The sequence below is a fragment of the Lissotriton vulgaris genome, chromosome 2_1 (genome assembly GCF_964263255.1).
Source record: "Lissotriton vulgaris chromosome 2_1, aLisVul1.2, whole genome shotgun sequence".
NCBI lineage: Eukaryota > Metazoa > Chordata > Amphibia > Caudata > Salamandridae > Lissotriton > Lissotriton vulgaris.
Window position 1 is genome coordinate 586,791,126 of NC_141687.1, and position 26,783 is coordinate 586,817,908.

The window sequence follows — 26,783 nt, forward strand, 5'->3', positions numbered from 1 at the left end:
GGAAAAAATACACATCCACCAAGCACTACTGCCGCGATGTGGATGCAGCAGCCAGTTCAGCTGTAAGGCAGGTAATTCTCCACAAACTTTTTAAGTAAAGGTGAGCCTGTATCACACTTGATTGAAATGCTATGTACTGCTTCCTATTTGTTTTCAAGCATGTGAATATGTGAAAGATCCAGTGCTGCAGAATAAAGGAGTTAGTAACTTGTAACACAAGCTCTTAATTATTTGCATCCTTCACGTATTCAGGTCTCTCTTCCCGACCCTCGCACCACTAAACTAACGTTGTTCAGGCATAAGCGTATTTTATTAATGTTTAGTGCTATTTTAAGTAATTAGCGAAACACAGCACGACGACACGAAATTAGTCCAGCATCTAAATGTATGAAAGATAACAGCGTGGAAGAACTGATATTACATGTAAGTAATTTCTCCCACTGCTAAAAGGTTTCGACCAGCTTTAGGCTCGTATTGTTGAATTTAAAGGCTGCCGTAGTAGTATATTTAATGCAACTAAACCCCTTAGCTGACATCCGAGGGGTTTCAGATTGGAGATTCGTACAGACATTCTGTAAAAACGTTTTTTTTTTTTAAGCCCTTTCCATGCGTCGGAAGGCCCCCAGCTGTACGAACAGCGCACGCGTGGAAGTCGCCCGCATCGCGGGGTAATTCCAGCTGCGTTCAAGGGGTTAATACATTTACTTTGTTAATTTACAAACTAAGGTTATTCATTATTTATATATGACTTGAGCAACTATGGTTCGAATATGCTTTTCAATGTGAACAACAAGGACCCCCTGTTCAAGTACTGGATTCGTAATACAGGGAAATAACAATGTGAGAAAAGAGTAGAACATTTGATAGTACAACCAGGGAAGAGACCAATATGTAAAGCACACAAATCAATTAAAAATATAACAATTCAGATTTATTAATAAAATTGCATTCACAAAAGTTTATATAAGAACATATTCATTACACAAAGAATACACAAAAATATGTATAGCTAAAATATTTGTAACACACTATCACAAGAAATTACTTAAAACATAGGTGGCAAACAATACAATTTGTCGACGCGCGTCGACATATTGTTATATTTTTAATTAATTTGTGTGCTTTACATATTGGTCTCTTCCCTGGTTGTACTATCAAATGTTCTACTCTTTTCTCACATCGAATATGCTTTTCACCTTGCGGTCAGCTCTGTTCAGTTATACGCTCAGTAATACTCCCTTTGAATTTTCATTGATTTATAATCTTCTGACGTAACTAATCACAATTATCATTTACATCAAAGTTGACTTTTTAATTGAAATACAGAAGATGCAGAGACTAAAATCACAGGACCTCAGCTTGGGGCCCTGTCCTGCCTCATTGGAAACCTTGGTCATCATAACCACTTTTCATACTGACTAAACTTTGCTGTTTTCTTGTCTTGCACCCAGATTTAACCGAACAGTTATTTAGCGCGCGCAATATAAGCTCCAGATAAGTAAATATGTAAAGCCCAGAATAGAAGCAGTTGCATGCTCTTAAAATGCATATCCAGATTTCCAACAGTAGGTTATAAAAAGTTCCAAGTTATCATTCTTACTTGATAGTGCAAATATCATTCTCTCCCTTCTCAAAGGGAAACGTGGATGGCACAGAGGTCATTGGTGTGGGACTTCATTCACACTGAAGTGGAAAGCGACCAGGAAAATGATTGTGTTCCATGTTCTCTTCCTATACTGACAATCCAAGGTTACACAAATGTTCACTGTAATCTAGTAAAAAACATTCAGAGTTTCATCTTCTAAATATCTAGTTTCTTGCTTTTTTATTAGATTGCTCGTGATTTTAACCCGAATTGGATGAGTGCAGTTGAGATTCTTGATGATGACAATTTTCTGGGAGCAGAGAATGCCTTTAACCTCTTCGTTTGTCAGAAGGACAGGTGAGTGTGGAAGACAGTAGAAAAGGAAAATGGGATGTTGAATGGACAGGGACTCATCGCTTCTTGGGGAGGAATAGATGCATTTCTCCTCATGGAGGCAACAGGAAATGTTGGGAGTTTATAAGCAATTGGTTTGATTGGAAAATTGAGTGATAGTTAATAACTGTGTCAGGAGAGGGGGTTCAAGACAGTGTGGGTGCAAATTTGACTCGAAGGAAGAGGGGCAGTGATTTATTAAAGTGCTGTTACCATCAATGAAGAATTAAAGACCTTTACCGTTGACAGAAACCCCTTCGTCGACAGCAACCATGAAGAAAATCCCGTCAAATGCACAATCGACAACCACTTACTCCATTGATGACCGCTCCAACAAGGACTTCTTCGGTCAACACCTGTACCATTGACGTCAACCACCTCAAAGATAACAACCACTAACGCATCTTAATCAATACAAATTGATTGAGAGAAAATGTATCCAATACACAAATAACTGTGGAATGATTTCATTGTATCCACTGGTTAATCAATAAGGCATACATTTGATAAATATTATTACTGTCGCTCCATAAGGGTCATAAAAGTGCTCATACAGGTGCTCAAGTGTGATGAAAGAAGAAAAAGTAATAAATATCAAAGTTACAAAACCAGTAAACACAGTAGTAGTAGCAGCCCACTGTGAAAGCCTGTCCGAAAGACTTGTTATGACATTCAAGATATATCCATGTGAGAAAAGGTGGACAATGAATCAAAGTACATCCAAAAGATAAGAACTTAACTATGGATCTTCATCAGGACCTACAGAGGAGAAACGGGGGGCAACCTTAAGCAGTGCAATGCCTGGACTCAGTGCGGAATCCACCGACTATAAACACACGTAGGGCTCAAGGGCTCCTAGTTTGACTGAACTCTGGACTTATCCGTTTCCACTGTGTAGGATAAGTGACGAATTGAAGGAACACCCACCGTGATGAGTGTGACTACAGGAGTCTCTAATCCCTCACCTGTTTAAGCACAACTTTGTTAAACTCTTATTTCGAGAGAGTGTTACAAAGGGAAGCCCACGGTGAGGGAACAAGTTGTTCCTGGCCAACCTTATTGCAGGTAATGAGGGAGATATAACTATTGGGATCGGAAAGATCCTGACGAATGCCTGAGTGACCTATAATTTCGAGCACATTAAAGTATGCAGAAGCATGTCGACATATGGGCAGTAAGGAGAGGTGTAGAATTATTTACTCTTTTCTTACCACCACCATCCTTCTTGTTTTTAATCCTGGGCAGAGGGTCCAGGAATAAACTTACGCAAAGAGATACCTCCGAGGTAGTTTTAATCCTCACTGCACGTTTTTCTTTAGGTGATTACAATATTTTTTTTCTGATTGATTATCTCTGTATATATTTTTGTTTTGGTTTGTCCTCCCCATTCTATTGCTCCACCCCCAGCGTTGGTTTGCACGTGGGTGTACTGAAGCAGCCCGATGGTGTGAGGGCAGTATTTTTCACACCCAACACGTGCCACCACGACACTTCTCTTCACTATTCTCTGCTCCTCCTTGTGTGTTTGAGTTTGTGACTAGGGAGGCTGGTGTAGGGGTATTGGCCTCTCACCCCTTCTCTTTGTGTGATGCATTACGTTGAATTTTGTGCCAGTCCATCGAGTAGGCAAAGTTAAAGAGGGAAGTTATTTGCTTATAATGTGGGCATTGTTTGGTGAACCTGTATGTTATGTTAAAAATGTGTTGAAGCGCACAGCTGTCCCAGTTAAGGGGCGTCCCGGCGCTGACCGTTCATTGTACAGGAGACTGATAGACTGAAACAAAAACGGGGCCCTAGTTCAATGGAAAGAGAAAGGTCTTAATGGCTTTCCGGAATAATAGTAGTTCGTCAATGCAGCGAATAGATATAGGCAGAGAATTCCACAGTTTGGCCGCAAGTAGTCAGATTGGCCACCAACACGACAAAGTCTGAACTTGGGTATAGTCACCAAATGTTGGCCCAAGGAACGCAGGTTACGTTGGGGAATATAAGGAGTTAAAAAAGGACAGAGAAGCTCAGGGCTAGTACCTTTTAAAATCTTAAACGCCAAACAGAGCTTCTTGAACTGAATCCTTGATTGGATCGGTAGCCAGTGTAAGGCACTAATAGTGGCTCTGGCAGAACATCTACGTGGGAGTCCCACAAGAGCACGAGCTGCCGAGTTCTGGACCCGCTGAAGTCGTGAGATCTTGGCTTTATTAGCGCCAAGAAGTAATACACTGGCATAGTCCAAGCGCGATAAGATTGTGGCGTGGATAATGAGCTGTCGAACAGGCGCATTAAAGAACCTCAGAATGGGACGGAGGCCTCTCAGCAGGCCTACACATGTCGCTGCCACCTTCTTCGTGTGGCACTGAAAATTAAGGTCCGCATTTAGCCAAACTCCCAAGTTCTTAACCACTGGCTTAGCTGTAGGTATGGTGCCTAAGGAAGCCGGCCACCAATGTTCGTTCCAGAGGGAGATGTTCTTCCCTACCAGCATCACTTCCGTTTTTGTGGCGTTCAATTGTAAACAGTTGTCAGCCAACCACTGAGCAACTGCAGTCATCCCATCTCTAAACCTTGCGGCAGCAGCAGAGGGGCCTTCAGCCAAGGTGACAACCAGCTGAGTATCGTCAGCATACGATACCAGTGTTAGGCCCCACTCTCTTGCTACAGCCGCAAGAGGCTGTACATAGAGGTTGAACAACAACGGGCTCAACGCAGATCCCTGCAGAACCCCTTGACGGATGGAATGAGCTTGAGATAGAAAAGGCGGTGCCGACACCTGGAAGGATCTGTCCAACAAAAAAGCACGGAACCATTCCAGAGCTTGGCCCGTGATCCCAAAAGTCTCCAAACGGTACAACAAGATGTCATGGGACACCGTATCAAAGGTAGCGCTAAGATCTAATAATATAAGCGCTGCACTCTACCACATATGTAATCATTTATCGAGTTAAAAAGTGTAGGGTTAGGGTTTAGGTAAGATTTAATTGGGGGGGGCAATTAATTGGGTGGTGTAGGATCATTGCAATGAACTTTGGCAACGTTGATGGGTCTGAAGGAAAGTTGAGAGGCTTAGCCTAATAAGACTTATCGTGGTATTTTTAAGTTAATTCAGATCCACTGAGGTGCTGTTTAATTTGCTAATAAAATTGGTACTGTGAGACAAATCTGCTCAAAATTGGGCAGATATGTGGAAAAATTTGTTTTATCTTGGAATGTCAAGTTTTGGCTAATCCAGCAAGGGGGAGAAATAAATGGGTGGGCAATAATGTTTTCCATTTGCTTACAACTTTAGCGTAGTTTGAATAACCTGCATCAAATGTGGCAGGGCTCGATAGCAAGTTAAAACAAGTGCCGGTATTTCATGTGTGGTGCAGATCTAGTTGTGGGTGGGATGACGAGTCTAAACCTTTTTGGTGTACTAGTAAATTTAGCACTGTTTTATTTTTCTGAGAATTTGCATACTTAATCAACTGAATTGATGGGTTTCTCAGTTGTATGCAGATCCGTTGAGAAGGTGATTTTAAAGGGTGGGCGGTCAAGTAAGTGTTACTTTATAAATAAATGTGGCACCATTTGATAAATCTGCCCTAAATGTATCTGATGTGTAGCCTGTTTAGCTTTCTGTTGGTTACACCTAGTTTAGGGTTGGTACACTGGGGTAATATGTGGCGATATAAATGTATTTTAATAATTCCTTCTCTAATCACTTAGGCGCTGCTTGTTGAATCTGATTAAAATTTGGCTGCTAGAAAAGTTAGGCCCTACGGCCAACCCCGGTGCACACAGTGGAATCCTGTTGGGCACAGACCCTGGTGCAGAAATGAAGGGGTATATGGCAGGTGAACACATTACCTCATAAACAAGCATATGCAATAGGTCTCGCTTTAGGAAAGTTTGAGCTATTTGTCTTGTAAATGACAAATTTTTTATTTGTGTTGGTTTTGAAAATAGCAAAATTAATAGCTTTGTCATTTACAATGCCAATACTTTTATCTTTTACAAATGTGACACCTATAGCATTATTAATACAACATGTTTTGTATTTACGTGACTTAGATGTATTGATATTACAAATAACAATGGCTTTTAATTTTTTTTAAATAATTAATACTTAAATAAGTTATTGTAATTTATAATGGCAATAGCTTAAACTTTTGTAAATAACTTTTGTGAAGATTATGTTCAGTGTATTTTATTGTGACGAAAATCCAAAAACAGAAGTGAAATATTAACATCTTTTTGTGACATTTGTAATGAAGCTTGAAACATTGAGAGAGCATATTTGAACCAGTTGTTGTTGAATGGTTGCACAGATTGATACTGTGTTGGCGTTGATTGATGTGTTGGCGACAAGTGATGCTGTGGAGTTCAGTGATGCTGTGGTAGCGCATATTGATGTTGTGGTTCCCCTGAGTGATGCTGTGGTAGGGCGATAGTAGAGTGAGGGCGATGGAGTGAGGGCAGTGAGGGAGGGGAGCGAGGGCGATGGAGGGAGGGGAGGGAGGGCGATGGAGGGAGGGGAGTGAGGGCGATGGAGGGAGGGGAGTGAGGGCGATGGAGGGAGGGGAGTGAGGGCGATGGAGGGAGGGGAGTGAGGGCGATGGAGGGAGGGGAGTGAGGGCGAGTGAGGGAGGGGAGTGAGGGCGAGTGAGGGAGGGGAGTGAGGAGAGTGAGGGCGATGGAGGGAGGGGAGGGAGGGCGATGGAGGGAGGGGAGTGAGGGCGATGGAGGGAGGGGAGTGAGGGCGATGGAGGGAGGGGAGTGAGGGCGATGGAGGGAGGCGAGTGAGGGAGGGGAGTGAGGGAGGGGAGTGAGGAGAGTGAGGGCGAGGGAGGTGAGGGCGAGGGAGGTGAGGGAGGGCGATGGAGGGAGGGGAGGGAGGGCGATGGAGGGAGGGGAGTGAGGGCGATGGAGGGAGGGGAGTGAGGGCGATGGAGGGAGGGGAGTGAGGGCGATGGAGGGAGGGGAGTGAGGGCGATGGAGGGAGGGGAGTGAGGGCGATGGAGGGAGGGGAGTGAGGGCGATGGAGGGAGGGGAGTGAGGGCGATGGAGGGAGGGGAGTGAGGGCGATGGAGGGAGGGGAGTGAGGGCGATGGAGGGAGGGGAGTGAGGGCGATGGAGGGAGGGGAGTGTGGGCGATGGAGGGAGGGGAGTGTGGGGAGTGAGGGCGATGGAGGGAGGGGAGTGTGGGGAGTGAGGGCGATGGAGGGAGGGGAGTGAGGGCGATGGAGGGAGGGGAGTGAGGGCGATGGAGGGAGGGGAGTGAGGGCGATGGAGGGAGGGGAGTGAGGGCGAGTGAGGGCGAGTGAGGGAGGGGAGTGAGGAGAGTGAGGGCGAGGGAGGTGAGGGAGGGCGATGGAGGGAGGGGAGTGAGGGCGATGGAGGGAGGGGAGTGAGGGCGATGGAGGGAGGGGAGTGAGGGCGATGGAGGGAGGGGAGTGAGGGCGATGGAGGGAGGGGAGTGAGGGCGATGGAGGGAGGGGAGTGAGGGCATTGAGGGAGGGGAGTGAGGTCGATGGAGGGAGGGGAGTGAGGGCGATGGAGGGAGGGGAGTGTGGGGAGTGAGGGCGATGGAGGGAGGGGAGTGAGGGCGATGGAGGGAGGGGAGTGAGGGCGATGGAGGGAGGGGAGTGAGGGCGATGGAGGGAGGGGAGTGAGGGCGAGTGAGGGAGGGGAGTGAGGGCGAGTGAGGGAGGGCGAGTGAGGGAGGGGAGGGAGGTGAGGGAGGGCGATGGAGGTAGGGGAGTGAGGGCGATGGAGGGAGGGGAGTGAGGGCGATGGCGGGAGGGGAGGGAGGGGAGTGAGGGCGATGGCGGGAGGGGAGGGAGGGGAGTGAGGGCGATGGCGGGAGGGGAGGGAGGGGAGTGAGGGCGATGGAGGGAGGGGAGTGAGGGCGATGGAGGGAGGGGAGTGAGGGCGATGGAGGGAGGGTAGTGAGGACGATGGAGGGAGGGGAGTGAGGGCGATGGAGGGAGGGGAGTGAGGGCGATGGAGGGAGGGGAGTGAGGGCGATGGAGGGAGGGGAGTGAGGGCGATGGAGGGAGGGGAGTGAGGGCGATGGAGGGAGGGGAGTGAGGGCGATGGAGGGAGGGGAGTGAGGGCGATGGAGGGAGGGCGATGGAGGGAGGGGAGGGAGGGGAGTGAGGGCTATGGAGGGAGGGGAGTGAGGGCGATGGAGGGAGGGGAGTGAGGGCGATGGAGGGAGGGGAGTGAGGGCGATGGAGGGAGGGGAGTGAGGGCGATGGAGGGAGGGGAGTGAGGGCGATGGAGGGAGGGGAGTGAGGGCAGTGAGGGCGATGGAGGGAGGGGAGTGAGGGAGGGAGGGGAGTGAGGGAGGGAGGGGAGTGAGGGCGAGTGAGGGAGGGGAGTGAGGAGAGTGAGGGCGATGGAGGGAGATGAGGGAGGGGAGTGAGGAGAGTGAGGGCGATGGAGGGAGATGAGGGAGGGGAGTGGGGGCGATGGAGGGAGGGGAGTGAGGGCGATGGAGGGAGGGGAGTGAGGGCATTGAGGGAGGGGAGTGAGGGCATTGAGGGAGGGGAGTGAGGGCGATGGAGGGAGGGGAGTGAGGGCGATGGAGGGAGGGGAGTGAGGGCGATGGAGGGAGGGGAGTGAGGGCGATGGAGGGAGGGGAGTGAGGGCGATGGAGGGAGGGGAGTGTGGGGAGTGAGGGCGATGGGGAGTGAGGGGAGTGAGGGCGATGAAGGGAGGGGAGTGAGGGCGAGTGAGGGAGGGGAGTGAGGGCGAGTGAGGGAGGGGAGTGAGGAGAGTGAGGGCGATGGAGGGAGGTGAGGGAGGGCGATGGAGGGAGGGGAGTGAGGGCGATGGAGGGAGGGGAGTGAGGGCGATGGAGGGAGGGGAGTGAGGGCGATGGAGGGAGGGGAGTGAGGGCGATGGAGGGAGGGGAGTGAGGGCGATGGAGGGAGGGGAGTGAGGGCGATGGCGGGAGGGGAGGGAGGGGAGTGAGAGCGATGGGGGGAGGGAGGGGAGTGAGGGCGATGGAGGGCGATGGAGGGAGGGGAGTGAGGGCGATGGAGGGAGGGGAGTGAGGGCGATGGAGGGAGGGGAGTGAGGGCGATGGAGGGAGGGGAGTGAGGACGATGGAGGGAGGGGAGTGAGGGCGATGGAGGGAGGGGAGTGAGGGCGATGGAGGGAGGGGAGGGAGGGGAGTGAGGGCGATGGAGGGAGGGGAGTGAGGGCGATGGAGGGAGGGGAGTGAGGGCGATGGAGGGAGGGGAGTGAGGGCGATGGAGGGAGGGGAGTGAGGGCGATGGAGGGAGGGGAGTGAGGGCGATGGAGGGAGGGGAGTGAGGGCGATGGAGGGAGGGGAGTGAGGGCGATGGAGGGAGGGGAGTGAGGGCAGTGAGGGCGATGGAGGGAGGGGAGTGAGGGCGATGGAGGGAGGGGAGGGAGGGCGATGGAGGGAGGGGAGTGAGGGCGATGGAGGGAGGGGAGTGAGGGCGATGGAGGGAGGGGAGTGAGGGCGATGGACGGAGGGGAGTGAGGGCGAGGGAGGGAGGGGAGTGAGGGCGAGTGAGGGAGGGGAGTGAGGAGAGTGAGGGCGATGGAGGGAGATGAGGGAGGGGAGTGGGGGCGATGGAGGGAGGGGAGTGAGGGCGATGGAGGGAGGGGAGGGAGGGGAGTGAGGGCGATGGAGGGAGGGGAGTGAGGGCGATGGAGGGAGGGGAGTGAGGGCGATGGAGGGAGGGGAGTGAGGGCGATGGAGGGAGGGGAGTGAGGGCGATGGAGGGAGGGGAGTGAGGGCGATGGAGGGAGGGGAGTGAGGGCGATGGAGGGAGGGGAGTGAGGGCGATGGAGGGAGGGGAGGGAGGGGAGTGAGGGCGATGGAGGGAGGGGAGTGAGGGCGATGGAGGGAGGGGAGTGAGGGCGATGGAGGGAGGGGAGTGAGGGCGATGGAGGGAGGGGAGTGAGGGCGATGGAGGGAGGGGAGTGAGGGCGATGGAGGGAGGGGAGGGAGGGAGGGGAGTGAGGGCGATGGAGGGAGGGGAGTGAGGGCGATGGAGGGAGGGGAGGGAGGGGAGTGAGGGCGATGGAGGGAGGGGAGTGAGGGCGATGGAGGGAGGGGAGTGAGGGCGATGGAGGGAGGGGAGTGAGGGCGATGGAGGGAGGGGAGTGAGGGCGATGGAGGGAGGGGAGTAAGGGCGATGGAGGGAGGGGAGTGAGGGCGATGGAGGGAGGGGAGGGAGGGGAGTGAGGGCGATGGAGGGAGGGGAGTGAGGGCGATGGAGGGAGGGGAGGGAGGGGAGTGAGGGCGATGGAGGGAGGGGAGTGAGGGCGATGGAGGGAGGGGAGTGAGGGCGATGGAGGGAGGGGAGTGAGGGCGATGGAGGGAGGGGAGTGAGGGCGATGGAGGGAGGGGAGTGAGGGCGATGGAGGGAGGGGAGTGAGGGCGATGGAGGGAGGGGAGGGAGGGGAGTGAGGGCGATGGAGGGAGGGGAGTGAGGGCGATGGAGGGAGGGGAGTGAGGGGAGTGAGGGCGATGGAGGGAGGGGAGTGAGGGCGATGGCTAGAGAGGTCGATAGAGGGGTGTGTGGTTGGGTGTGTGGTGTGGTTGTGTGTGTGCGTGGTTGGGTGTGTGCGTGGTTGTGTGCGGTGTGTGTGTGCGGTTAGAGAAGGATGTATGTGGAAGAGAGCAACAGATCAGCACAGGAGAAGAGAACAGGGAGTTGGAGAAGGAGGCGGTGGAAGGGAACAGCAGATCAGCATGGGAGAAGAGAACAGGGAGTTGGAGAAGGGGGCGGGGTGGAAGAGAGCAGCAGATCAGCACGGGAGAACAGAACAGGGAGTTAAAGAAGGAGGTGAGGTGGAAGAGAGCAACAGAGCAGGACAAGAGAAGAGAACAGGGAGTTAGAGAAGGAGGTGAGGTGGAAGAGAGCAGCAGATTAGCACAGCAGAAGAGAACAGAGTTAAAGAAGGAGGTGGGGTGGAAGAGAGCAGCAAAACAGCACAGGAGAAGAGAACGGAGTTAAAGAAGGAGGTTGGGTGGAAGAGAACAGCAGATCAGTACAGGAGAAGAGAATAGGGAGTTAGAGAAGGAGGCTGATGGAAGAGAGAAAGATCTTCACAGGAGAAGGCAACAAGGAATTAGAGAATGATGCGGGGTGTTGGAAAAGAGCAGATCAGCACTGGAGAGGAGAACAGAGAGTTAGTTAGAGAAGGGGGCGGGTGGAAGAGAGCGGCAGATCAGCACAGGAGAACCGAACAGGGAGTTGGAGAAGGAGGCGGTGGAATGGAACAGCAGATCAGCACAGAAGAAGGGAAGAGAACAGGGAGTTAAAGAAGGAGACGGGTAGAAGAGAACAGCATATTAGCACAGGAAAAGAGAAAAGGGAGCTAGAGAAGGAGGTAGGGTGAAAGAGAACAGCAGATCAGCACAGGAGACGAGAAAAGGGCGTTAGAGAAGGAGGCGGGTGAAAGAACAGCAGATTAGCACAGTAGAAGTGAACAGCGAGTTAGAGAGGGAGGCGGATGGAAGATAGCAGAAAGATCATCACAGAAGAAGAGAACAGGGAGTTGGAGAAGGAGGCGGGGTGAAAGAACAGCAGATCATCACAGGAGAAGAGAAGCGAACGGGGAGTTAAAGAGAGCAGCAGATCAGCACAAGAGAAGATAACATGGAGTTAAAGAAGGAGGCGGGTGGAAGAGAACAGCAGTTCAGCACAGGAGAGGAGACCAGTGAGTTAAAGAAGGAGGCGGGTGGAAGAGAGCAGCAGATTACCACAGGAGAAGAGAACGGGAAGTTAAAGAAGGAGGCGGCGTGGAAGAGAGCAGCACAGCAAAAGAGAACAGGGAGGTAAAAAAGGAGGTGGGTAAAAGAGAGCAGCAGATCATCACAGGAGAGAACAGGGAGCTAGAGAAGAAGGCGGGTGGAAGAGAGTAGCAGATCAGCACAGGAGAAGAGAACAGGGAGTTACAGAAGGTGGGGTGGAAGAGAGCAGCAGATCAGCACATAAGAAGAGAACAGGGAGTTAGAGAGGGAGGTGGAAGAGAACAACATATTAGCACAAGAGAAGATAACAGAGAGTTAGAGAAGGAGGCAGGGTGAAAGAGAACAGCAGATCATCACAGGAGAAGAGAAGAGACCAGGGAGTTAAAGAAGGAGGTGGGGTGGACGAGAGCAGCAGATCAGCACAGGAGAAGAGACCAGGGAGTTAAAGAAGGAGATGGGGTGGAAGAGAGCAGCAGATCAGCACAGGGGAAGAGAACAGGGAGTTAAAGAAGGAGGCGGCGTGGAAGAGAGCAGCAGATCAGCACAGCAAAAGAGAACGGGAAGTTAAATAGGTCTCGCATTTTGAGAGTTTGAGCTATTGGGAATGTAAATGACAAAAACATTAGGGGGTGTGGCCAAGGTAGCCAACATGGCGGACGCGACTTAGAAGAGCTCCGTCCCGCCGTTCCATAATCCGCCGAAATATCCTGCTTCTCCCTCTCCCAAAAGTGTCCCGACGAGGTGCCCAGCTGCGGAAGGTGGCCAGCAGGCCCCGACTGAATTTGGGCTCGAGCCGAGGTGTGGAAGGCGGTGACACGCATCCCGAGGCGGAGCGCCCTACGCCGAGACAAGGCGCCGGGGACCTCAAGTTTCGCAGGTCCCAGTGGCAGCGATAGATTGGCGGCAAGCGGAGGTGGGCGGACGGCGCTGTAGCTGAATCAGTGGCAGCATTGAATGTCCTGACAGTGCGGACTGCCCTCTGACATTGGGAGCCACCAGAGAGCTCCGGAACGCGGCGATCGAGTGGCCCACCCGGAGACGAGCGGCGAGCAACCGCGATCTAAATTTTGGCGACTGGATTGCCGGAGACGGAGTCAGCTTCCGTGTGGACCGCGGCGGGAGTGAGGGACGGCCGGCGCGCAGACACCAACCCCCTCCACCCCCCCCCCCCCCCAAGGGACAACATCAAGGGGCAGAGAGTCACTGAACACAGGTTTGGTAGTGCGGCGGACAAGCGTTCGTGAGCGGTCATCCTCTGGGAATCTTGCATAGAGAGTCAGGAGACACACACTGTGGGCCTGTAAGCGGGACTGCAGGAAGAGGCAGGAGACGGGTCTTAGTGATCAAAGAAAACGGTTTTATTGTTGATAACAACTGGTCGGTGCTTCTGAGTCTCCCCGGTGGCTTCCTTGGTGAGCGACTCCTCTCAGCCCGGCTCTTGGAGATGACACCCTCGGTCCTCCTTGTCTTTAATGTCCGCCTTCGATCCGCAGCGTCCGGCTCCGTCGTGCCGTTCTCTCAAGGCGGACCCATGCAAATAAAATGGAAAAGCGCGTTACTGTCACGGCCTTCCGTGTGCAAATCCCATACACCAGGGGGGGGGGGAAGTGAGGTGAGGTATACTCTGTGCACCCAACGTATCTTAGTATTTAGCTTGTTTCCTCTAGAATAGGGGTTTTTGGGCAACTGGAATACATCCACGCTCCTTTCCGTCCCCTTCCCTGTTTCTAAGTGGGAAGCGCTCTAGCGCCTCGCCCTCCTCCCGATCCAACCCGCTATGCGGTCACGTACCTCGCGGAGCCACGCCCCTCCGGGGGAGTGGCTGGGCGGATCGCGGTGTCGATGGCCTCCTGGCTCCGGTCCGGGCTCTGGATCTCCTCCGGCGGCTGATTGACAACTCTCGCCGCTGCGGGGCTCCGCTCCGTCTTCCCGGGTCCTAGGGTCGTCCTCTCGTGGCTCGTCCTCCTCGGCGGGGCGGAATACCAACGACCTTGGCTCCAACTCCGCGATGTCGACCTGGCGGTAGTCCGGGGGATCCTCCTGCATCCGCGGAAATCCCTCGTAGGACACCACCTCCTCCGTCAGCTCACGGGACTGGATCCGATGTTGTAGACGTAGATCGGGGGAGTCGTCCTCCCACCATTCAACGTCCTCCTCGTCTCCACTTCGCACCGCGTCTCTCCTCCTACACACTGCTCCGCCGGTGTACAGACACACCTGGTCTGCCTCACCTGCCTCTTTTCTAGCGGAGTTTGGCCACTCCCCCTCAGTAGCTGGAGGCCAGTTAAAGGGGCCGCCGGCGCTGTCCTCTTCCTCTCCGCTGTACGTTTCCTCCACGGAGTGCCAGCACGGTGATTCCTGTCTGGGCTGTGAAAACAGAAAGGGGGGTGTACAGGTTACTTCGACCCCAGGGGGCGCCTCGGGCACCCCGTTACATACCTCCCCCCCTGAACACTTCCGTTCGGGAAGGGGATAGCGAGAAAGAAAGTCAGCCCCGATATTGTCAGTTCCACGGGTATGTACCACCTTGAAGGAGAAAGGTTGCAGGGACAGGAACCAGCGCATTACTCTGGCGTTATTCCCTTTGTTACGGGCCATCCATTGTAGGGGAGCATGGTCAGTATATAGGGTAAACGGCCTACCCTCCAGGTAATAGGACAATTTACCCACTGCCCACCTTATCGCTAAACATTCCTTCTCTACTGTGGCATATTTTAGTTCTCGGGGAAACAGTTTACGGCTAACGTACAATATAGGATGATCCGTCCCTTCCTCGGATTTCTGGGAGAGTACTGCCCCTATCCCATAGTCTGAAGCATCGGTGTGTAAAAAGAAATGCTTTGAAAAATCAGGGGACGTCAGTACTGGGGTGGAAGTGATACTCTTTTTCAGGGCGGTGAATGCCTCTACCATCTCCCTCGTGGGGTTGCGAAGCGTGTTTTCCGGAGTCCGGATTCTCAGGGTGTCAGAAAGGGGGGCCGATATCTGTGAGAACCTGGGAATGAACCTGCGATAATAACCAATCAATCCCAAGAACGCCCTCATATCTTTTCTAGATGAGGGAAATGGTGTCTCGGCTATGGCTCGTACTTTCTCGATTTGGGGTTCTATCATCCCGTGCCCTAAGACATAACCCAAATATTTCACTTTTTGATAGGCCAGGCGCGACTTCTTTGCGTTGATTTTTAACCCTGCTTCTTGTAGAGTCCGTAGTACCTTCTGGAGATGTTCTAAGTGGGTTTTCCAGTCGGGACTGAAGATGACGATGTCGTCGAGGTACGCCGAAGTGAACATTGACAAGTCTTTCAACACCGTGTTCATCAGTCTCTGGAAGGTGGCAGGGGCCCCGTGAAGTCCGAAGGGGAGGACGGTAAATTCATAGTGACCGTCCTCGGTCGAGAAGGCGGTTTTGTGTCTGTCATCCTCATGGAGGGGCACCTGCCAATATCCCTTGGTCAAATCGATGGTACTAATGTATTTGGCTTCCCCCAATTTCTCGATCAACTCATCTATGCGGGGGATGGGATACGCGTCAAAAAGCGATACTTCGTTAAGGGCGCGGAAATCCATGCAGAAGCGTCTTGTTCCGTCGGGTTTTGGAATCAACACTATTGGGCTAGACCAGTTACTCCTTGAGGGTTGGATTACGCCCAACTTCAACATCTCCTGGATTTCTTGTTTTATTCCTTGTCGCCTGGCCTCAGGGACTCTGTATGGCCTGATCTTCACGATTTTTCCCGGCTCTGTACATATCCGATGAGTGGCTAACGTAGTTCTTCCGGGAATGTCTGAGAAGACCCCTGCGTTCTTCTTTAAGGTACTCATCAGGTCTGTTCTATCTGTGTCCAGTAGGTCTTCATTGATGACAAGTTGGTCTATTGTACTGGAGGACAGAGGGGGGAGGGGTTCCGTCACGTGTATCCCTGTGGGAGGGGGTCCGAGCCACTTCTTTAACAGGTTGACATGGAAGACTTGAGTCTTCCTCGGGGTGAGTTGTAGCTTATAGCTGGTGTTACCGATTGTGCTTATGATTTTGAAAGGGCCTCCCCATTCGGCCTTAAACTTCTGTGAGGAGGAGGGCAGTAGTACCAGAGCCCAATCACCCGCTGACATCCTTCTCCATCGTTTCCCTTTATCGTAGAATGTTTTCTGTCTCTGTTGGTTTTTCTCCAGGTTGGCATACGCTAGCTCGCGCAACTTTCCGATTTTGGACCGGAGGTTACGGGCGTATTCTAAGGTTTTCAGGGTTTCGTCGGGGGTTTCTTTCTCCCACGCTTCTTTCGTCATCTCTAGGAGAGATCGGGGTTGGCGACCATATAATAACTCGAAAGATGAAAACCCCAAACTGCTCTGTTTCTGGCCCCTTAGAACGTACAAAGCAAGGGGCAGTACCTGATCCCACTCTGCTCCGTTGATTTCTAACATTTTTCTTAGGGTTGCTTTCAGGGTCCTGTTGTATCGCTCGACGAGGCCGTCGGTTTGGGGGTGGTATACTGCCGTTCGGATCTGGTGGATGCTTAGAAGCTGGCACACCTCCTTCATGAGCCTCGATACGAAAGGAGTTCCCTGGTCGGTGAGGATCTCTTTAGGGAATCCTACTCTAGAAAACATTTCGACCATCCGGTCGGCGATGTGCTTGGTGGTGGTGACAGTCAATGGATAGGCCTCAGGGAATCTAGTGGCATAGTCCACTATAACCAATACATACTGATACCCTTTCTTTGTTTTGGGGAGAGGTCCTATGAGGTCCATGCCAATACGCTCAAAAGGGGTCCCGATGATAGGGAGGGGTTGTAGGGGAACCGCCGGGGGCCGGGTCATGTTCTTTTTTTGACATACCTCGCACTCCTGACAATATTTCACTGTGTCTTTATATATCCCTGGCCAGTAAAAGTGGCGTAGCAGGTTTTGCGTGGTTTTCTCTGCCCCCATATGTCCGGCTACTAAATGTGCATGTGAGTAGAACAACACCTGTTCCCGGAAGGAGTGGGGTACTAACAGTTGGTCGGGCTCATCCTTTTGGGCCTGCCTATACAGTAAATCGTTTTTTACCAGAAACCTTGGGTATAGCAAGGGAAGGTGGTTCTTGTATCTCTCGGCCGCCTCCCACGCGTGGGAGAGTGTGGAGTCATTTCGCTGAGAGAAACGAAAACTACGGTCGAGTACCCAGGGCTCGTCATTCACTAAGGCAGGGACACTCCTATCCTTTGTTTCCGATTCGGGGGTGGGGCCTCTCGTCTTCAGGCTATGCTTGAACATATTTAGGAACTCTGGATTATCCGTCCCTATGATGAGGTCCTCAGGGAGAGTGGCCAATACCCCCACCCTTATCGTATGTGGACTCCTCCCCCCAGGTGCTATTGGCAGCATGGCCACAGGATAAGACTTTACATCTCCGTGTACGCATCGAATGTTTACCCGGGTTTGTACCAGGAGCTGGGAGGGCAAAACCAGACGAGCGTGTATCACGGACTGACGACAGCCTGAGTCTAACAGGGCCTGGAGAGAGGTGCCGTTTACCCCAACACTTACCCTAAATGCTTGACCCATTTCGCTGGAGAACATCACCGCCTTGGGAAGATACCCGACCTCCATAGGTTCCTCCTGCGGTTTCCTCCGGGGGCACAACCGGGCGATGTGTCCCCAGGCGCCACATTCAAAGCATTGAGGCCCGGATGGTACAGGCCCCTCTGTTCTCCATGTTCTGGTCCGGGTGACTTCCAGAGGTTTCACCGGTTTCTTTTCGTTTTTCATCGGAGCTTTGTGTTTCTCGGTCTCCCAGCCTTGAGGGACCCGAGGCTGGACTCTAGAGAAGGTCGTCGCCATTTCCACCGCTTTCTCAGTAGTGAGGTGGTGGTGTTGTCGTAGCCACCTTTGGGTGGCGTAGGGCAGGGCTTCCAGGAATTGCTCTAAGTATATCCTGTCCATGATCTCTTCCCTGGTGCTTACGGTCGGGGTCAGCCACTTATCAGCGGCCATCTTGAGCCGCACGAACAAGGTTTTAGGGGATTCGCCGGGGTTTCCCCTCTCCTTACGAAACCGGAGGCGGTAGGCCTCCGGGTCTAGACCCAGGTGGTCTAGGATTATTTTTTTCACCTCCTCATAGGTAGTATCTCCTGTAGGGTTGGCCACCTGATAGGCCGCCTGGGCCTCTCCTACGAGGAGCGGGGCCAAAAAGAAGGGCCACTTGGGCACCGGCCACCCGCAAGCACGGGCCGCCCTCTCAAAATTGAGCAAAAATGCGTCCGGATCCTCGCCTGGCTGATATTTTTGCAGTGAAACCCCACTGATATGGGGGTTTGGGGCGGACGCGGTGACCGGTCCCGCGACAACGGGATTCTCCATTGCTCTAGCGGCCACAGCGTTTTTCATGGCCTCCCTGTCAGCTGCTGAGGTAATAATGTGCTGTTGTATGGCCCACTCTAGCCTCTCCTGCCCCTTTACCAGAGACTGTACTACCTCGTCCATCTTGGCGTCGCAGATGGTCACTCTGCCCGCATTCTCCACCACTGTAAGCGGGACTGCAGGAAGAGGCAGGAGACGGGTCTTAGTGATCAAAGAAAACGGTTTTATTGTTGATAACAACTGGTCGGTGCTTCTGAGTCTCCCCGGTGGCTTCCTTGGTGAGCGACTCCTCTCAGCCCGGCTCTTGGAGATGACACCCTCGGTCCTCCTTGTCTTTAATGTCCGCCTTCGATCCGCAGCGTCCGGCTCCGTCGTGCCGTTCTCTCAAGGCGGACCCATGCAAATAAAATGGAAAAGCGCGTTACTGTCACGGCCTTCCGTGTGCAAATCCCATACACCAGGGGGGGGGGGAAGTGAGGTGAGGTATACTCTGTGCACCCAACGTATCTTAGTATTTAGCTTGTTTCCTCTAGAATAGGGGTTTTTGGGCAACTGGAATACATCCACGCTCCTTTCCGTCCCCTTCCCTGTTTCTAAGTGGGAAGCGCTCTAGCGCCTCGCCCTCCTCCCGATCCAACCCGCTATGCGGTCACGTACCTCGCGGAGCCACGCCCCTCCGGGGGAGTGGCTGGGCGGATCGCGGTGTCGATGGCCTCCTGGCTCCGGTCCGGGCTCTGGATCTCCTCCGGCGGCTGATTGACAACTCTCGCCGCTGCGGGGCTCCGCTCCGTCTTCCCGGGTCCTAGGGTCGTCCTCTCGTGGCTCGTCCTCCTCGGCGGGGCGGAATACCAACGACCTTGGCTCCAACTCCGCGATGTCGACCTGGCGGTAGTCCGGGGGATCCTCCTGCATCCGCGGAAATCCCTCGTAGGACACCACCTCCTCCGTCAGCTCACGGGACTGGATCCGATGTTGTAGACGTAGATCGGGGGAGTCGTCCTCCCACCATTCAACGTCCTCCTCGTCTCCACTTCGCACCGCGTCTCTCCTCCTACACACTGCTCCGCCGGTGTACAGACACACCTGGTCTGCCTCACCTGCCTCTTTTCTAGCGGAGTTTGGCCACTCCCCCTCAGTAGCTGGAGGCCAGTTAAAGGGGCCGCCGGCGCTGTCCTCTTCCTCTCCGCTGTACGTTTCCTCCACGGAGTGCCAGCACGGTGATTCCTGTCTGGGCTGTGAAAACAGAAAGGGGGGTGTACAGGTTACTTCGACCCCAGGGGGCGCCTCGGGCACCCCGTTACAGGGCCCCAGAGTGAGAATCCCGGCTGCAACCAAGTATGACTAGGGGTGGAAGAGGCGGAGGGGCCTCGAAGCAGGGGCCCATAGACAAGTTCACGGGGCCGAGTGGGGGAGCGGGTGCCTCGGGAAGCCATCAAGCATCAGGGCCGGACAATGCAGCTCTCATGGCAGCAATTACACAATCAAGGGATATGCTGGATGCAAAGATTGGGGCAGTTGGGGCGGACGTCACACTACTCCGCCGGGACTTGCGGAATGCCGTGACCCGTATCACTGAAGCTGAAACCAGAATCTCAGGAGTGGAAGACGATGTGGCGATCTTGAAGAAGTTGGCCAGCATGGAAGGGATTCAGAAGGGCCTTGCCCTCCAAGTGGAGGACGCGGAAGGGCGGGCTCGACGGAACAATCTACGATTTGTAGGCTTCCCGGAAGGCTGTAAGAAGGGCGACATGGAGGCATTCCTGTCCCGGTGGCTGGAGGAATGGCTCCCGCCGGAATCCCTCTCCCGCTGCTTCGTAATTGAACGGGCACATAGAGCACTTATTCAGAAGCCGCCGGTCGGCACTCGCCCCCGACCGGTGATAGCCAGGCTGCTAAACTATCATGACCAGGACACTATCCTGCGGCAGGCGCGAGCAAACGAGCCCCTTATGTGCTACAATCAGAAAATCCTAATTTTTCCAGACTATACCAGGCTGGTGCAACAACAGCGGCAATCTTTTACAGCGGCCAAGGCACGCCTACGTGACCTTAAGATCTCATATGCCTTGCTCTACCCTGCCCGCCTGCGAGTGGAATATCGGTCCCGCACCCTCTTCTTCAACACTCCAGAAGAGGTTTTCTCCTGGACCGATGAGACTGTCGGAATCAGGGCACACACCCTGCCGGGCCGAGACTCCGATTCATCCTCGGCGGCGGTGCCACCGCGGACTTCCCGCCGCTCGCGGAGCAGGAGCAACTGGAGATCCCGTCCCCAGAGACGCTCTTCTTCCAAGGAGGTAGTGGGTGAGACGGCAGATACTCCCGATGCCCTGCAGCCAGATCCGTGAAAGCTTGCTTTGTACTGATTAGAACCTTAGTGCACTGGTTCACATTGGGGGCCTGAGAGGTCAAGCGATGTCCTACTGAGAGCTGATAAAGACTTTGGGACGCACCATCAGAGTCATGTGGTTGGCAATGGGTTTCTGGATATGGGACATGCATGGGTGGGGGAGTGCGGTGTGGAAGGCGGACGCATTCCCCGAGTTCACTAGAGTATATTTATGGGGGAGTGGGGGCGGCGGGGGGTAGGTTGGGGATTAGTGGCAGCCTAGTTCCCATGGGCTGGCACAAGGGGATCCATTGGAGGACGTGGTTCTGGATCTCCCGTTGGGGGCCAGGCCGCGATCCGACCGCGACAGGTGCTTCCATGTGTGGGAGGTACGGTGAGGGGGGAGGACGGGGGGTTGGGGACAGGGGGGCTAAGGGGGAGTGTTTGCGTATGCTTTGCTGCTCATTAATTGCCATGTACCGCACCAGATGTGTCTTGGGGACGCTCGTCCTAGATATGATGTATCGCTCAAATGTCTGCTGTCAGAGAGGAAGGGCGGGTAGGCCCTGGCTCACTGCGAGACTTGAGTTGGAATGTACGGGGGATGCTGGACAAGGTTAAACGGGGGGCGATCTTTCAGTGCGTCAAAAGAATGGGAGTAGACATACTGTTGTTGCAGCAAACTCATCTGCTAGGCACAAGGGCACTATGTCTCCAGCGCTCAGGCTTCACACATGCATATCACGCGGGCTTTACGAGGGGCTCCAGGGGAGTGGCGGTCCTTCTACACCAGAGAGTGCCGTATGTACACAAACGCATCTGGATGGATACACAGGGCAGGTACCTCTTTCTGCAGGGTGAGATTGGTGGAGATAGCGGGATTCTTGGTAGTGTATATGCCCCGCCGCCGCTACAGTGGTCCTTGGTGGAGAGGCTCCTGTCCCTCTGGGGTGCCATGCCCGATGCCCTGTCCATTGTTGGGGGGGATTAGAATGATGTGTTAGATATGAGCTACGATAGGTGGCAGAGTGCGGCAGCGACCCATGTTCCGGAGGGTGAGGGACCCACCACTAGGCTGCATGCATTCACCACAGGCCTTGACTGGATAGACACCTGGAGGTATAAACATGGGACTCGTAGAGACTACACTTCTCTGCGGCGCGCAATTCCTACTCCAGATTGGACTACATTTTCATCCCGAGGGTGCTGGCCCACAAAGTGCTATCGGCGGAGATTCTGCCGCTGGCGCTTTCGGACCATTCGCCGGTAGCCTTCACAATTAATGTATGCCCGGCCAGCGAGCCGTTTCGGTGGCGAATGTCGGCTTGGCACTTGACGCAGGACGAGTACAGGGCGCACATGACTGTCGAGATAGACGGTACCTGGCCATGAATTTGGGCTTGGTGGACTCTCCCCGACTGTCCTATGTGAGGCCATGAAGCCGACCATGCGAGGCGTGGATATATCCTGGTGTGCTGCTGCCCAGAGGGAGAAACGGAATGATCTTGTGAGGCGGAGCGGGAGGCGTTGGAACACAGGGGTCGGGAGGAGGATGGTGGCCCCGCCAGACGACAACTGGCTCTGGTGCAACAGCAATATGCCACAGTCCTTATGGACGAGGCAAGGCATCTATCAGTGGGGCGACAAATCGTGTAAGATGCTACACCGCCTATGTCAGGGCATTATGCATGCTTAGCCGCTGCCCCGGATTGAGACCCCTGAGGGGGAACCCATACTCTAACCCACTGCAATAGCAGAGAGCTTTGCCGGGTAGGAGTGGCTGTACGCACCCCTGGAGTGCCTGGAGGCCGAGACAGTCCAGCGCTTCATAGATGAGCTCCCCCCCGAGAGCCGTTTCGGACGAGGTGCGGGAACTCTTAGACTGACCCCTGACGGATGAGGAGCTGGGTGAGGCCTTGGGTGAATTAAATCCGGGTAAGGCGCCGGGCCCCAACGGTTTTCCTAGTGAATTTTTCTGCCAATTCTTGGTCCAGCTGGACCCACACTTCCGGCCGGTACTGGAGGAGGCGTGCAAGAGTGGGGCGCTCCCACCGGACTGGCGACACGTTGAGGTTGTAGTTTTTCTGAAACCCGGACTGTAGGAAGGTGGATATCTGACTATGGTTGCCCCCAACTTTTTGCCTAGTGTTTTACTGGTTTTCGGCTTAGTTGGCCTGGGATCCTGCTATTCAGGACCCCAGGCTTCCTGCTCCCTCTATTAAAATGGACTCCATGTACCTTAGGTACATATATAATTGGATACTGGGTCACCTTATCAGTCCCTGTACAGTGTACCTTAGGTACCCAGGGCATAGGTGCACTCAGGGCCTACCAGGAGCTGCAGCATGTAGTATGCCACCCCTGGCTGGCCATCCAAATCTGACACAACTGGCTGATCAATCAGCTGGGGCAAGGTGGTGTAATCACCCTTTGATTTAGATATAGTACACCTATATCTAAACCTAAAATGGACACATATACTCCTATAAGTCACTCCTATGGCAGGCCTTAACAATCCTGGAGGCAGAGTGCTTGGAATTAAGGGAGATAGTGCTCTGGCATGAGCTGAGCCTGTCTACAGCTTTCGGAACCAAGTCCTTTAGCTGTTTCCATGATAACGCTATACCATATACTCTTAAGTGCATTATAACCTCGCGGTTATTGCTAACTTTGGCATAGCATTATCAAAACATGTCGAGTAAGGTGTCATACGAATTGGAATACTACCCCCTCGCCAATTCTGGCGACGGGGGTAGCATTCCACCCTTCTAGAGGGACACGACATGTACCTAACTGTGAACCCCGGTTAAAGTTAACTCGAGCCTCAGCATCACAAAATGGATGCTGCCACCACAGACACAAGTCTGACCTCCTGCTGCTGGGAGTCCTTCCAGCGAGGGAGGGAGATACGGGGAGAGGGGACACCCCTGCCGCGTCCCCCGCTGAACTGGAACGATCCAGAGACCGTCCCTCCAACGCGCACTGATGCCGTAAGGTCGGTGTATAGTAGTTGGACATACTTCAGAAATCTCGGACCAAGATTAAGGCACCGCAACAGGGCAAACCGATAAGTCCAGCTCAGGGAGTCAAATGCCCTGACCATGTCCGCCAGGAACAGCGCCGCCGGCTCCCCAAGGCACCTCCAGGCAGATGTCACGACCTGGGCCCGTCTAATGTTGTGCCAAGTAGCCCTCCGCGGCATGAATCACGCCTGATCTGGATGGACCAGGTCCGTAATATATGGTTTGAGCCTAGTGGCCAAGGCCTTCGCAAGGATCTTCGCCTCCGTGTTCAGTAAGGAGATGGGGCGGTAAGACGTGTGGCTCTCCGGGGGTCGTCCATGTGAGAAGTTGGCCTGATATATGATGCTCAGTAATTCTAGTGATCACCTTGTATCAGTCCAAACAACCCTTATGGTGATTGGTTGTAAGTCAACCTTATAGACCAGCTATCCTAATGGGAGCATGGACGAAGCAGTCTTAGGCTAAACTCTTTTGGCATAAGAAGCCAGCTGTTTTACCACATATAACCCCTTGAATACCAAATGAAAGGACACCACACAGGTAGTTATGAAAATAAACAAGATATTTATTAACTAACAAACACCTCTGAACTCTTTGAGATCAGAGGTCTAAGACTCTTAAGAAAAATACGTTAAGTTGCACAAGTTACAATGTTGCCCTAGGGGCGCAACAAACCATATACTAAACAAGTGGTATAAGGAAGTCGATAGAAGGAATGGACCTGTCCAGAGGCTGTAGGATCGCTGGACTACACTACCCTAACTTTAGGTAAGAAATAGGAGGCCAACGGAACGCGTGTGCAGAGTGTGAACTCACACGCGAGACGCGTAACAACATCTATGGACAGTACAGTTCAAGAAAAAGGTGAGTACGGACAATCCTGACTAGTTAGGACTAAAACAACTGTGAAACTGGACACCAGGAGAGTCAATCTACCCTTGAGCACTGAAATGCTCTTGTTACCTCACGCACGGGCTGCGGGTGCATAGGTGCGAAGCCGTGTCTGGTTTCTGCTTTGAAGTCTATGGAGCCTGAAAGAAAAGATGCTGCAGGCGACCAGGAGGAAGATGTCCGGTGTGATCCAAGGGTGGATCAGAGATGCTGAAGACCTGAAAGCAGAGGGGACAATGTTCAAAGTCACTTGCCAGTGACTGGAGTGGAACCAGATGCTGTTGTCGCGATCAGGTGAAGAGTGGACGCTTGAATCTGCGGCCATTTGGACCAGGATGTGTCTTCGACGACCAGGATGGATGCACAAGCTGTCCCACGCAGGCTCTCGCTGCCGGCGGTGTTGGTTCCGGATTCAGTGTCAACAGGCCTTGGCAAAGGCAACCCACGCGGTGAGTGGAACAGACGTCTGGTGCGGACCAGGAGGGTCCGGGGTGCTTCTCCTTTGCAGGGAAGCAAGGGCCAGTCTGGAGCAACCAGACCAGCGGTGTTGATGTCGTGGATCGTCGTCTAGGAGGCCACTAGCCAGCCGGCAAGTGACCAGACAACGCATCGAGCAGCAAACGGGCAGAAGGGCCCCACGCAGATCTCGTTAATGCTGGAGGGCTGGTCTTCGGTGCAGGAGCTGCTCAGGGCTGGGGCTTCTCAATCCCCAAAGCACTTCGTCAAGGTTACCTCAGAAGTCGTGCTGGAAGCGAAGTGCAGTTTCTCCAAGATGGCCGGTCCCACATGTCTCGTCGCACCCACGGATCTCAACTGTGCTGCAGATGTGAGTTGAGGTCAGAGTGGTCTGGGAATCCGGGTCTCGTCGGGCTCTGAAGTCTGGATCCTCGAGGGAAGATGGCAAAGTGAAGCCGCTGGACGTTGATGGTGCCTGCTTGTGCAGGGTGGACACTCCTTGCTCACAAGGGAGATTTCTTCAGTCTTCTGTGTAGAAAGTCGAAGTCCAGAGTTTCTTCTTGTAGAATTTCAGTTCAGGATTAATCTAATTTGGAATGGGACCAGCTCCTACCTTTATCCTGCTAAAGGGGGCTGCACTATCACTAGGTCCCTCCCATGGGTGGGACCAGGAAAGGGGGTAGTTACACCCCCTATCCTTTGTCCGGTCTCACGCCAGAGCTGGGGCTAGAGTGCCCCAGCAACTGGTTTGAACTGGTGTATGCACAGGGCACCTTGTGTGCCCCAGGCATGTCTCATTCCTTTCAGCCCAGTCCTACCTAATACACAAATCCTGTCTGGGGTGGTGCTAGCACCTCCCAAGGCAGGAAACCCTTTGTCCAAGCCTCCCTCGCTGGAAGGACTCCCAGCAGCAGGAGGTCAGACTTGTGTCTGTGGTGGCAGCATCCATTTTGTGATGCTGAGGCTCGAGTTAACTTTAACCGGGGTTCACAGTTAGGTACATGTCGTGTCCCTCTAGAAGGGTGGAATGCTACCCCCGTCGCCAGAATTGGCGAGGGGGTAGTATTCCAATTCGTATGACACCTTACTCGACATGTTTTGATAATGCTATGCCAAAGTTAGCAATAACCGCGAGGTTATATTGCACTTAAGAGTATATGGTATAGCGTTATCATGGAAACAGCTAAAGGACTTGGTTCCGAAAGCTGTAGACCGGCTCAGCTCATGCCAGAGCACTATCTCACTTAATTCCAAGCACTCTGCCTCCAGGATTGTTAAGGCCTGCCATAGGAGTGACTTATAGGAGTATATGTGTCCATTTTAGGTTTAGATATAGGTGTACTATATCTAAATCAAAGGGTGATTACACCACCTTGCCCCAGCTGATTGATCAGCCAGTTGTGTCAGATTTGGATGGCTAGCCAGGGGTGGACTAAACCATGCTGCAGCCCCTGGTAGGCCTTGGGTTCACTTATGCCCTGGGTACCTATGGTACACCGTACATGGCCTTACAAGAGTGACCCAATACCAATTGGTAAATGCACCTAAAGTACATGGATGTCAATTTAGAGAGAACAGCTAGGCTGTGGGTCTGATTAGCAGGCCCACAGCCAGGGAAAGTCGTAAACCAGTGAAGCAAAAAGCAAAAATCTGGGGTGGCCATAGGATTGCAGAACCCTACTCTCCTACAGTGGACCCTATGCCAAGAGGCTCTGCGCCTCTGGCAATGGCTGGAACATCAGGGCGTGACTCTGGTAGTTCAACACCTGGCAGGTTCTCTGAACGCAAGGGCGGACGAACTCAGCCGCCGGTGCATGATGGATCACGAATGGCGTCTGTACTCTGATATGGCGCAAGGTCTCTTTCTGCAGTGGGGAGAGTCTTGGTTAGCTCTATTGGCCACCGAAGAGAACGCGCAATGTCATCAGTTCTGCGCGTTGGAATTTCCAAGGCGGCACTCGCTCGGAGACGCTTTTCGTCACGAGTGGAGTTGCGGTCTGTTGTACGCCTTTCCGCCTATACCACTTCTGCCCAGAGTGCTGA

General features: G+C 53.4%; 1 protein-coding gene across 1 annotated transcript in view; it reads left to right on the plus strand.

Moving 5' to 3' along the window:
* Window positions 1-26,783, plus strand: part of DDB1 (damage specific DNA binding protein 1) — a 1,134,380-nt gene that overhangs the window by 983,999 nt on the left and 123,598 nt on the right. Inside the window, exon 23 of the mRNA XM_086955618.1 lies at window positions 1,833-1,942. Within this exon, the coding sequence (XP_086811744.1) occupies window positions 1,833-1,942 (110 nt within the window). The remainder of the gene's footprint in view (window positions 1-1,832; window positions 1,943-26,783) is intronic.